General features: G+C 46.4%; 1 protein-coding gene across 1 annotated transcript in view; it reads left to right on the top strand.

Annotated features, from left to right (window-relative positions):
• Window positions 1–13,806, top strand: part of GSG1L (GSG1 like) — a gene marked incomplete at its 5' end in the record, with an annotated part of 250,765 nt that overhangs the window by 81,251 nt on the left and 155,708 nt on the right. Inside the window, one exon of the mRNA XM_040266633.1 lies at window positions 6,280–6,327. Within this exon, the coding sequence (XP_040122567.1) occupies window positions 6,280–6,327 (48 nt within the window). The remainder of the gene's footprint in view (window positions 1–6,279; window positions 6,328–13,806) is intronic.

The raw sequence follows: 13,806 nt of genomic DNA, 5'->3' as shown, positions 1-13,806 counted from the left end.
GCTGGAACCCAGGCAGGTCTGGCTCCATGGCCACGTGCCACCAGCTCCATGGCAGTGGGCCACAGGGCAGTCTTGTCTTTCCTCTCACGAAGTCCTATGTCTTCTCTGACCCCTGTGTGGAAGGTGACAATGATGACAGTCACCATCTCCTAAGCTCCTACTCTTTTTTTCTTAAAAAAGCATTTCATTTATGTATTTGTTTGGCTGTGCCAGGTCTTAGTTTCGTCATGTGAAATCTTTAGTTGTTGCACATAGGATCTTTTTTAGTTGCAGCATGCAAACTCTTGGTTACAGCATGTGGGATCTATTTCCCTGACCAGGGATCAAACCCGGGCCCCCTGCATTGGGAGCGTGGAGTCTTAGCCACTGGGCTACCAGGGAAGTCCCTAAGCTCTCACTCTGTTCCAGGCGTCCTAAGTTCTTTGCCCATGTTGAGTCTTTATAACACCCCTACAGGTCCATGCCTGTTCTACAGACTAGGAACTCAAGGTCCGGAAAGACTGGGAACTCATGTGACAGGAAGTGATGGAGTCAGGATCTGGGCCCAGCCTTACTGATTCAGCATCTTTCTACAATGCAGGAGACCTGGGTTCAATCCCTGGGTGGGGAAGATTCCTTGGAGAAGGAAATGGCAGCCCACTCCAGTACTCTTGCTTGGAAAATCCCATGGACAGAGGAGCTTGGTGCAGGCTGCTGTCCATGGGGTCGCAAAGAGCCGGGCACGACTGAGCAACTTCACTTTCTACTGATTCCAGAGCTCAGGCCTTGGCCACCCTGCTCTCCTGCCCCATAAACACTGCTGCTTGAAGGAGTGTCCTGTGCGATAGCACCGACCACCACTAAAATGACTTACTATTGCTTTTCTAATGCTGAAAATCGATATTTTTATTTAAAAATATATATTTAAAATAAGATATATTTATTTTTAAAATATAAAATAAATATATGTTTATTTTTGGCTGTGCTGGGTCTTCGTTAATGTGTGCTGGCTTTCCCTAGCTGTGGTGAGCAGGGGCTTTCCTTCTGTGTAGTGTGCGGGCTTCTCATTGCTGTGGCTTCTCTTGTTTCGAAGTTGTGGCTTAATTTCCCCGAGGCATGTGGGGTCTTCCTAGATCAGGGATTGAACCAATGTTCCCTGCATTAGCAGGCAGATTCTTAACCACTGGACCACCCGGAAAGCTTCAAAAATAGATGTTTTTACAGATTAGATTAGAGTGTGAATCTTACCCTGGTTGTCTGACTAGAACCACCTGGGGGCTTTGAAAACCCACTGATGTTTAGGCCTCCTGCTGACCAATTACATCAGAATGTCTGCGGGTGGGCTTCCCAGGGCTGAGAACCACTTACGTTGAGTGACCTTTAGGATCCTTCCTGGCTTCCCTGGTGACTCAATTGATAAAGACTCCATCTATAATGCAGAGTACATCTTGTGAAATGCCGGGCTGGATGAAGCACAAGCTGGAATCAAGATTGCTGGGAGAAATATCAATAACCTCAGATATGCAGATGACACCACCTTTATGGCAGAAAGTGAAGAACTAAAGAGCCTCTTGATGAAGGTGAAAGAGAAGACTGAAAAAGCTGGCTTAAAACTCAACATTAAAAAAACTAAGATCATGGCATCTGGTCCCCTTATCTCATGGCAAATAGATGGGGAAACAATGGAAATAGTGACAGACTTCATTTTCTTGGGCTCCAAAATCACTGCAGATAGTGACTGCAGCCATGAAATTAAAAAACACTTGCTCCTTGGAAGAAAAGCTATGATCAACCTAGACAGCTTATTAAAAAGCAGAGACATTACTTTGCCGACAAAGGTCCGTCTAGTCAAAGTTATGGTTTTTCCAGTTGTCATGTATGGATGTGAGAATTGGACTACAAAGAAAGCTGAGTGCTGAAGAATTGATGCTTTTGAACTGTGGTATTGGAAAAGACTCTTGAGAGTCCCTTGGACTGCAGGGAGATCAAACCAGCCAATCCTAGAGGAAATCAGTCCTGAATTTTCATTGGAAGGACTGATGCTGAAAATGAAACTCCAATACTTTGGCCACCTGATGGGAAGAACTGACTCACTGGAAAAGACCGTGATGCTGGGAAAGATTGACAGCAGGAGGTGAAGGGGACAACAGAGGATGAGATGGTTGGATGGTATCATCGACTCAATGGACATGAGTTTGAGCAAGCTCTGGGAGTTGGTGATGGACAGGGAGGCCTGGCATGCTGCAGTCCATGGGGTTGTAAAGAGTTGGACATGCCTGAGTGACTCAACCGAACCGAACTGCACTGCAGTGCAGGAGACCCGATTTCAATCCCTTGGTCAGGAAGATCCCCTGGAGAGGAAGATGGCAACCCATTCCAGTATTTCTTGCCTGGTTCAATCCCTGGTCTAGGAAGGTCCCACATGCCTCGGGGAGATTAAGCCACAACTGAAGCCTATGCGTCCTGGAGCCTGTGCTCCGAAACAAGGTCCCATGGACAGAGGAGTCTGGTGGGCTGCAGTCCATGGAGTTGCAAGAGTCAAACATGACTGAGCGACTAAACCACCATCGTCACCAGCTTTCTGCTCCATGGTTCAAGGAAGGTATGTGGCCCTCAGGTGGCGGTAACAGGCCACAGCTCCATGATCTAATTGACAAGCCTCAGTGCCAACAGATAAGCGCACTTGTCTTCAGTTTTATACCCAAACGAGATCCCTTGTTCCACATATAGACTTAATAATGATTGTAAAAAGCATTAATGTTTTAAGAACTACTTCTAAAAGCAATTAGCCAATATGTTAGTTTGATACCTTTCTCACAAATGGTTAGCTAACTTTTATCATGGAACTAAGGATTTAGAGCCAAAAAAAATCTCTTCTGAGTTTGGATTTTTGTCATTAGACTTGTTGGCCATTGATATATATATCCAGGCTTTCTTACATCATCACTATTATTTTTCCTTAAACCTCAGCTTTGCCCTGCCCAGTCAGTGTGGGCCAATTTTGACCATCTCTGCTCAAACATCTTCTGTTTGGTCTTGTCCACGTAGTTGGAAATGGAAGCGTGAGAGTCATTTTATTTAGCCCCTAGAGGATTTTCCCCATGTATGTGGAGGTATGTTCTCAGAGAGTTGCTTTCAGGACCCTGAAGCTCTGCAAATGGGAATAGATAGCTGGAAAAACTTTAGGGCATGGAGTCTGGAGCCTATGGACCTGGGTTGAATGTGTCACTTACTGCCTATGTGGTCTTGAGCAGGTCACTGAAAGTTCAGTGCCTCAGTTTGGTTGTCTCTAAAATAGGGATTCTCAGAACTACATTACAGGCTGTAAAAGGATTAAAAAGAAAGCAAACATACTTTTACAATAACTACTCAACAAACTAGGAATAGAAGGGAGCTCTGCCAGTTGATAAAGAGTATCTATGAAAGGAATATCTACGTGTGTGTGCTCCATTATGTCCGATTCTTTGTGACCTCATGGACTGTAGCCTGCCAAACTCCTCTGTCCATGGCATTGTCTATAGTATATATACATTCTTGTATATAGTACATGATAAGCATCCACTAAAAACTACTAGAATAAATGAATTCAGCAAGATTTCAAGGTACATGGTCAGAACAAAAGTCCATAAAAATATTTTAATTTCTTTTATTTGTTTTTTGATTAAAGGTGTGACTTTAATATTTGGTCTTGCCATAAATGAACATATCTACAAAACAGAAACAGACACACAGACATAAAGAACAAATTTGTGGTTGCCAAAAAGTGGAGGACGTAGAGGAGGGAAGGAGCAGGAATTTGGGATTAGAGGAAGCAAACTAATCTATATAGGATGGATAAACAACAAAGTCCTACTACATAGCACAAGGAACTATATTCAGTATACTGTGAGTCATCATAATGGAAAAGAATTTGTAAAAAGAGTATATGCACGGATAACTGAATCATTTTGCTGTTCAGCAGAAATTAACACAACAGTTTAAATCAACTATACTTCAGTAAAATATAAAAATAAATTAAAAAAATAATTTGTCTTGCTTATTTAGAAAATCATCTATGATCTTATTTGTGTATATTTTTCCTTCTCATTTGTTTTCCAAGCTTTCCTATCTCTCTATTATGTGTCCTGACTTACTTCTTATGAGAAAGAAACGTGGCCTCTGACAGCTAGAAGCTACTCTTGAACCATCAGTTAGACTCGGGTCTTGTTAGCTGCTGATCTCATGTCTTGGTATTCTCCTGCTGATTATAAACAATTTTATAGGACACCAATCAGACAATGACAAAGATGTCACTAACATATGTTACTATAATGGATGAAGACAAGACCATTCCATACATATGTCTAAGCACAGATTAAAAACATGAACATAATCAAAAGGATAAAAATGAGCAAATATCCTCCTTTTCTGAGTAACATGAATAAGTGCTGCTTCTATACTAATCAGAATTTTAGCCACATTCTACTCTTCCATCATTCCAGATAAGATTCATTAAAATACCTGTAGCAGCCCCCACTCCAAAATGGCCCAGTTATCCTACCTTCTAGTTCTCACCCTTATGTATTTCTTCTCTTGAATGTAGGCAGAATCCCTAACTTTCATTTAACCAGTGTAACATGATAAAGATAATGAGATTTTATTTCCATGATTACATTTTATAAGGTGGTAAAAACCCCCATCTTGCCAGCAGACTCTATTTACTAGCTGTCCCTGCTGACTTTGATGAAGTAAGTCACCATATGGAGAAGCCTGCATTGCAAGCAACTAAGGTGGCCTCTAGTTGACAACCAGCAAGGAACTGAGGCTCTCAAGTATCAGACAATTCAGTCATTCAGTCGTGTCCGACTCTGCGACCTAATGGACTGCAGCATGCCAGGCTTCCCTGTCCATCACCAACTCCTGCAGCTTGGGCAAACTCATGTTCATTGAGTCAGTGATGCCATCCAACCGTTTCATCCTCTGTCATTCCTTTCTCCCACCTTCAATCTTTCCTTACCGGTTTTTCCAGTAGTCATGTATGGATGTGAGAGTTGAACTATAAAGAAAGCTGAGCGCTGAAGAATCGATGCTTTTGAAGTGTGGTGTTGGAGAAGATTCTTGAGAGCCCCTTGGACTGCAAGGAGATCAGGAAGCTGAAACTCCAATACTTCGGCCACCTGATGTGAAGAACTGACTCATTTAATTTCTTGTAGAATCAAAGAAAAAGAGAAAAATTTCAATACACTGAGTTGGGCAAAAAGTTCATTCCAGTGTTTCCGTAAGGTATGGAAAAACCTGAACGAACTTTTTGCCAAACCAGAAATAATGTTAATGTATTAATCTTTAACCAATGCATTTGTTAAAATATAATTTCTAGTTTAATGTATTATTGAGGAAGAGACCCCAAAGGTGAAATAGCCTAGGGTCCACAAAGTCTTAACAGGGCCCTTGCTGCTCGTATGAATTTGACGGTAAAAATTTTCCCTCTCTAGTTTTGAGAGGAAAAATAAAACAAAGAAAGTTTAAGATGATACATTCAAAATCCATGCATTCTTAAAGTGTTAGTCACTCAGTTGTGTCTGACTCTTTGTGATGCATGGACTGTGGCCTGCCAGGCTCCTCTGTCCATGGAATTCTCCAGGCAAGAATACTGGAGTAGGTTGCCATTCTCTTCTTCAGGGGATCTTTCCTGACCCAGGGATTGAACCCATGTTTCCTGCATTGCAAGCAGATTCTTAACCATCTGAGCCACCAGGGAACCTTGGGAGGGGAAGAGGCAGGGATGGAATGTGGATGGAGAGGCCGATGGAGGCCAGTCCTGGGTCCACGTGAAGGAATCTGGGCTTGATTTTGGGATGGTGTTTTGAGCAGGAATGTGTGTTCTTGCGTGTGTGCCTGTGACATAATGTATGGTGTGAAAATACTCCTCCAGCTGCAGTGTGGAGAGTGGATCAGACAGAGGCCCGGGGAGCCCAGTGATGGCTTCTGCCCTCATCCTGCTGGGCCTGGATGGGGTGGAGGCTGAGGAAAAGGCCACAGGGCTTTGAGGAGGTGTGAGCCACAAGGCTGGATGGATTGTGCTGGGGGGTGACAGGAGGTGGCATCACAGCGGGGGTTGTGCGTTGAGTTTGCATCTTTGCCATCCACATTCCTCAGGGCATTGGCTTTCTGGGAATTAAGGTTAGAGAAAGAGGCTGCTCGGGTTAGACATGCTTGGGTGGCGGCTTAATCTGGGGCTCCTGGAAGCGGGAGAGGTAAAAGCTCGAAGCTCTCACTTCCTCTCATATTCTGAAAACCTTTCTTTTCTTTTCCCCTCCAAAGGTGAAAAATGCCGCAGCTTCATTGACCTGGCCCCGGCTTCAGAGAAAGGTAGGTGTGGCCCAGCTCAGGCGTGCCAGCCTCGCCCTCTGGGACACTTCCCGCAGCCCTGGAAGAGCCTGTCTGTTAGCACCCCTGGGTGGTGGTGCCCCAGGGGGCCAGGATCCTGCTGCAAAGCTCTGAGTTCCTTGAGCAGCCAGAGCAGTGGGAGAGGCAGGTGGAGGGTCCTCATCTTATCCCCTGCCACACTGCCTACCCACAGTGGGTATGTGGTCCTGAGAATCCTTCCACTTCCGTTACTTCGATAGCATGCTGGGACTTTGGGGGAGGTAGAATGGGTGTGTGGAATTTGGGGTCAGGCAAGACAGCGCTGGGGGCATTGCCTCCCAGTGTGGGATTTGTCCTTGGAAGGGAGGGAAGCCAGATGTTCTGTTTCTGTCATCTCACAGGTGTGGGGAGGTCCAGCCTGATTGGACTCTTCCTTTCAGAGAGGAGCCATTGATGTTCAGGGCCGGATATCAGAGATTCTGAGCCCAGTGACACTCAGATAGGATGACTGGGAGTGGGCTGCAGCGTATGTAAGAGGCAGAGTAGTCAGGACTACGTTTAGTTGGAAGTAAAGTGTAAGTAAGTGTTAGTCGCTCAGTTGTTTCTAACTCTGTGACCCCATGGACTAGAGCCCACCAGGCTCCTCTGTCCATGGGATTTCCCAGGCAAAAGTATTGGAGTGGGTTGCCATTTCCTCTTCCAGGGGATTTTCCTGACCCAGGGATTCAACCCATGTCTCCTGCATTGCAGGAGGATTCTTTACCACTGAGCCACCGGGGAAGCCCTTGGCAAGCATGGGTCAGGGAAAATTAAGCCCAGGACATGTGGCCACCCACACCCCCTGCTGGTAGGGCTGAATTTGGGGTCTCCTTGCAGTGTCAGGAGGTTTAAGAGCCTGGAGGGCTGGGACTCTAACCCCTCCAAGGTGTTGGCAGGGTAGGCAAGGGAGTGTATGCCATTGAGGCCGATGACATTCCTATCTTGCACACACTGTCTCCTTGCAGAGCTCTGGCCAGGTGACAGCTGGTGAGACTGAGGGGCCTGTGACAGGAGGCCCGAAGAGCCCTCAGGCCCAAGAAGAGGCTGGGCTCCCCTGCTGAGCAAACTTGTGGTCTTGGGGACTGCCGCCTCTGTTTCCTTTGCTTCTCTCCCACACTCCGTACTCTGCCCTCGTACTGCATCTTAGAAGTCGACACCTGCATATGGCCAGGGCTGAGTGACTCAGACTGTACCTCTCAAATTGAGATCTCCAGTAAATACTATGAATACAGCTGCCAATAAATGACTGATATTTGATTGACTGGGTACCATGTGCTGGGCACTGGGCCATGCACTTTGAATGTACTAACTTGGAAATCTCCCCACAACCTTGTGAAGAAGGGGCTGACTTTCTCACCCCACTTGACAGATGAGGAAACTGAGGCTTAGAGACATTAAGCCACTCACATCTCACATCTCATAAGCCAGGGGTCCCCACCCCTTGGACCATGGATGGGTGCTGGTCTGTGATTAGGGACCGGGTCACAGCAGGAAGTGAGTGGCAGGTAAGTGAGCGAAGCTTGATCTGTATTTATAACTGCTCCCCATCGCTCTCATTACTGCCTGAGCTCTGCCTCCTGTCAGATCAGCATCGGTATAATAAATGTAATGCACTTGAATCATCCAGAAACATCCCTCCCCCGGACCCTTGGTCTGTAGAAAAATTGTCTTCCATGAAATCAGTCCCTGGTGCCAAAAAGGTTGGGATCGTGTCATAAGGGGTAGAGTGCACATTCTATACCCCACCCTTGTATGCATCTTGGAAGTTGATACCTTTAGGCAACCTCTGTGGTGCCCATCCCATAGTCCCCAAGGCCTTGGAGTTTCTGGGTCACCTCTGCTCCAGATCTGACTTCCAGGAAGCATGACCCATGTGGTGGTGTTCAGTTGTTTAGTCATGTCTGACTCTTTGCGGTCCCATGGGCTGCAGCATGCCAGGCTTCCTTGTCCTTCACCATCTCCTGGAGCTTGCTCAGATGCATGTCCATTGAGCTGGTGATGCCATCCAACCGTCTCATCCTCAGTCTCCCCCTCCTGCCTTCCATCTTTCCCAGCATCAGGGTCTTTTCCAATGAGTGGGCTCTTTGTGTCAGGTGGCCAAACTATTGGAGCTTCAGCTTCAGCCATCAGTCCTTCCAATGAATATTCAGGGTTGATTTCCTTTAGGATTGACTGGTTTGATCTTCTTGCAGTCCAAGGGAAGCTCAAGAGTCTTCTCCTTGTGTGCACATGTAAATGTGTGCGCATGTCTGGTTGAGGGTGAGGGTGTATATGCATGGGCAGGTGCTCCCGTGAGAGTGTGCACATGGGTTTTGTGTGTGTGCCTGCGTGCACACTGGTGGGTGAGTGTGGGCAGGGAGGCAGGTATGCGTGTGGGTGCACATAGGAGTGTGTGGATGAGTGTGCATGGGCATGTGTGTCCGTGCGCAGCAGCAGGTGGCTTTCTCTTGCCTCCTGCTGGGGGCATCAGAGCTTTATTGCTGCTTCTTTTACGGGGCCCCAGGGCCCCAGAGAAGTTGTTTCTTTGTGTTTACTAGCCTTGTGATTTTACTTTCAGGGCTTGGCGGCCACACAGAGGACCTTCCGTCTGTGTATATGAAAGTGTTTATAAGGAGGCTGAGTGGGCTGGTTTTGCAGACCAATTTTCATGGACTTGCTGCCTCTCAAGCACTTAAGGTCTCCCTCGGGGCCGGAGGGGTTTGGTTGTGGCAGCTCAGTGGCCAGTTCCCAAACCTCCTGGCCCTTCCCAGGGGCACCTGCGGGAGCGTAATGCTCCCTGACCCTCCATTATGCTCACCGAGTCCTCACTGTGTTGACTGTCCATTTCACAGATGAGGAACCTGAGCTTCAGAGAGGGAGGGATTGGTTCTGGGTCACGGCAATGTTGGAGCCCACGTGAGTTCTCTCCCTAAGTGTACTCTTCTGCCAGATTGTGACTTCACCCCACTTCCCCTGTGACTTCCTGCCTGCTCTGCAAAATCCAATCATAATCATTAGTGTTAGGTGACACTAACAAGAACTGGCTTTCCTGCAGTGCTTGCCACATGCTAGGCACTGTTCTGAGAACTTTACACCCCTTGGCTCATTTAATCCCCATTTTACAGATGAGGAGACTGAGGTCTAGAGAGTTAATTGACTTGCCCAAGGTCACATAGTTAGGATGCTGGGATTTGAACCTGAACCATCTGGCTCTTCAATGCCTGGTTCTTCTGAAAAGCTAGGCCTTTTGCGCCTCTGTGTATGTGTGTGTGTGTGAGTGTGTGTGTGTGTGTGTGTGTGTGTGTGAGAGTGTGTGTGATTGAGGCCCTTCTCAAACGGCCCCCGTCTTTGTCATTTTCTCCAATACTCTCCTGTCTTTTCCTCCCCTGCTGTCTCCCCTGGCAAAATATGTGCCTGTCATCAGTGTTTTTACCATGGCATATTTTCGTTAGTTCTCCTGATCATTCTAGCTTTCTGCTTCACGTGGGAAATCACTTTACATTTTAAACCAGCCTAAGCCACATCCACTTTTCATCTGGATTCCTGCCACAGTCTCTTAGCGGGTTACGTCTTTTTATTTTTGCCCCCTGTTTCACTGGTAGCCAGAATGATCTTTTGAAAGCATAAATCATCTCATGTGGTTCCCTGTCTAAAACCCTCCTTTGGCTCCCATCTCACTCAAAGGAAAAGTCAGCATCCTCATTGTGTGCGGTCTAGGGGATCCAGCCCTGGACATACAGGAGCCTTTCTCCTGAGATCTCCCCCTGTTGCCACACTTTAGTCTCCAATATCTTTTTTTTGTTGCTGTCCAGTCGCTAAGTCATGTCTGACTCTTTGTGACCCCATGGACTGCAGCACTCCAGGCTTCTCTGTCCTTGACTGTCTTCTGGAGTTTGCGCAAACTCATGTCCATTGAGTTGGTGATGCTATCTAACCATCTCATTCTCTGTCTCCCTCTTCTCCTCCTGCCCTCAATCTTTCCCAGCATCAGGGTCTTTTCCAGTGAGTCAGCTCTTTGTATCAGATCGCCAGAGTATTGGAGTTTCAGCTTCAGCATCTGTCCTTCCAATGAATGTTCAGGATTGTTTTCCTTTAGGATGGACTGGTTTGATTTCCAAGGGACTCTCAAGAGTCTTCTCCAGCACCACAAAGTCCTTACTGTCCCTTGAGTCGGCCAAGCTAGAGTGTGCCCCAGGGCCTTTGCACTTGTTTCCTGTCCCGGGAACACTGTTTTCTCAGCTCTTGGCACAGCTGGTTCCTTCTCATCACTCGAATGTCATATCTTCAGGGCCGCCTTCCTTTAACATCCTTAGAGCAGCCCTTCCTCTTGCCACGTTCTTTGCCACTCCCTTCTCTGTTTAGTTGTCTTTACATCATATATGAAATGTGTCCAGTGCTTCTTTGATTAACAGTGGTCTCCCCTGACACACTGTCAGTTCCATGAGGGCAGGAATTCTGTTTTGTTTGTGGCTCACAAACAACCCCAGGGCCCAGAGCAATGCTGGCAATATTGAATTAATCAAAATATGAACATTGATTTTTTTTAACTGTATATACTTGTTATCAAAATTATAGCAATTCTTACATGTATAAATGAGAAATGAAAGTCTCTTATAAGCCACCCTTAGATACTCACTGGTAATGGTTTGATTTATTAGTCCTTGAAGAAGGATAGAAGGATGAAAGATAGGTAGGTAGATAGATAAATACACACGTATGTGTGCACACACACACAGAAGCTTCTCTGGTGGTTCAGACAGTAAGGAATCCTCCTTCAATGCAGGAGACCCGGGTTTAATTCCTGGGTCAGGAAGAATTCCCTGGAGAAGGGAATGGCTACCGACTCTAGTGGGTACTCTAGTATTCTTGTCTGGAGAATTCCATGGACAGTGGAGTCTTGCGAGCTACAGTCCATGGGATCGCAGAGTTGGACACAACTGCGCAACTCACACACACACACACACACACACTCAGGAAGTCTCCTACATATGCTCCTTCAAGTTTCAAACTTTCAAAGATGCGAACGTGCATTCCATCAACGTCAGGCAGGAGTGAAACTGCAGCCTGCCCTCCATCTTCTATTGCTGACGATCCTTCAGCACCACCTCCCACCTCCTCTCCCTCCTCCAGTCAATAGCTCTTCTTGCCTGTTGACTTGATGCTAGTAGCCCCTGTGTGCCAGCTGTTGTACTGTACTTTACAAGGTACTGTACTGTGAGATTAAAACTGTTTTATTTTCTGTGTTTGATTTTTGTGTATTATTTATGTGAAGAGTATTATAAGCCTATTACAGTACAGTACTTCATAGCCGCTTGTGTTAGTTGGGTACCTAAGCAAACTTTGTTGGACTTATGAACCAATTGAACTTAGGAATGTGCTTTCAGAATGAAACTCATTTGTATGTAGGGGACTTACTGTATACTTATATACCTGTATAAAATTGTAGATTGTTTTTTATATCAATACATAGAACTCATCTTCATCTTTTGGAACAACTGTGTAATAGCCCATCACATAGAGACAATTTATTTAATCAGGTCTTGTAGCTGGGCATTCAGATTACATCCCCGGTACACTTTGAGAATCTTGTATCATAGCTGAATAATAGCACCCTGTACACACATCTTTCTCCCTTACAAGAACGGGGCCCTCCAGGGCTCAACCCAGGAGGGCTCAGGAGCCCCGCTGGCAGAGCAGAGTAATAGGTTCTCTGACAAAGATCTTCCCAGCAGGCCATGGGAGGCAGAGGAGGAGGAATGAAAGATGCTTGAGCAGTTTATGAAGATGAAGCATGCAAATGCAGATAAACAGCAATGTTTGTGTGTTGTGAACTTGATAGTGAAAATGCAGAGGAAAAACTTTCTAATCTTCTGTTTCAAGCTTCCTTTATCTCTCCAAATCTCAGTCTCTTATTCCCTGAGGGCAGATTCTCCTACCAAATAATGTGACCAACTGGATAATCGTCAAGCCTAGCATATTGGTCAGCAATAGCCACCATAATGCTGTATAACTAACCATCTCCAAACTTGGTGGCACTTGGCATTTTTTTTTTTTTGCATGTCTGGGGTTGACTTAGGTTTAACTGATGCAGACCGTCTGAGTTCCAGGATGTAGACTGGGCTCAGGTCTGTTCCATGTATGTTCATCTTAGGGACAAGGTTGTTGTTCAGTCGCTCAGTGGTGTCTGACTCTTTGTGACCCCACAGGCTGCAGCATTCCAGGCTTCCCTATCCTTTACCATCTCCTGGAGCTTGCTCACACTCATGTCCATTAAGTCAGTGATGCCACCCAGCCATCTTGTCCTCTATTGTCCCCTTCTCCTCCCACCTTCGGTCTTCCCCAGCATCAGGGTCTTTTCCAAAGAGTTGCCTCTTTGCATCAGCTGGGCTTCAGTCTCAGACTAGGGGCCAGGTAGAGGGAACAAAAATGCAAGATGGCTAATTGCACAAGCACGTTTAAAACCTTTGCTTGCATCCTATCTGCGAACATCCTATTGGCTAAAGCAAGTCATGTGGTTGCAAACAACATCAATGGGGCAAGAAATGCATGACGCATGCGGAGGGAAGGATGGAGCGGGAATAAATATTTGCTGAATGATAGTGTAATCATCTGGGTCACTGCCCCTGGGTCTGACCACAGGCCTTAAGGATGATTGGGAGCTGGTTGTGCTGAAACTGGCCCAGCTGGATTTCTGGATGTATATGTGTAGGGATGACTCATTTAAAATAATTTTACTTATTTTTATTTTTGGCTGAGTTGGGTCTTTGTTGCTTTGCACGGCTAGTTGCAGTGAGCAGGGGCGCCTCTCTAGTTGCAATGCTTGGGCTTCTCATTGTGGTCTTGTGGCACACAGGCTTTAGGTGCATAGGTTTCAGAACTTGTGGCTCACTGGGCCCTAGAGCTCCAACTCAGTAATTGTGGCACACGGGCTTAGTTGCTCCCCAGCATGTGTTATCTTCCTGGACCAGGGATGGATTCCATGTCCTCTGCATCAGCAGGCAGAGCCACCAGGGAAATCCTGAGGGTGACTCATTAATTTGCTTATCAAAGTCTCCTCTCTTTATTGTCATCCCAAAGTGACTTATTTGTCCCAAAGTGCCCTAAATGCTTGCGGGGAGGTAACGGCTGTTCATTCCCCCACCAACCAACCAGTCGAGGTGCCCCTGTGTGCCAGTCATCTGCACACAGGGCTTCCAATTCAACACAGATTTTCTGAGCACCTACTATGATCCAGGCTGTGGGCTAGGCTTTGGTCAGGGGAGTGTGGGGACGAATGAAGTGAAAGTTCCTGCCCTACAGGAGTGGGAGACAGCTATGTACATGGCGATCAGGCATCGTGGAAGGGCTCCAGCCAAGGGACAAAGAGGATGCCACGTTCCAGTACAGAAGGCTGAAGACATGATGGCTGCCACCTTTGATCCTGTCACAGGGGGGTGGGGTCCATGAGGATTCTGTGCTTTTCTT

This window comes from Oryx dammah, unplaced genomic scaffold (genome assembly GCF_014754425.2).
Source record: "Oryx dammah isolate SB20612 unplaced genomic scaffold, SCBI_Odam_1.1 HiC_scaffold_2, whole genome shotgun sequence".
Taxonomy (NCBI): Eukaryota; Metazoa; Chordata; class Mammalia; order Artiodactyla; family Bovidae; genus Oryx; species Oryx dammah.
The sequence above is the reverse complement of the archived record's forward strand: the minus strand, read 5'-3'. Positions and strand labels throughout refer to the sequence as shown.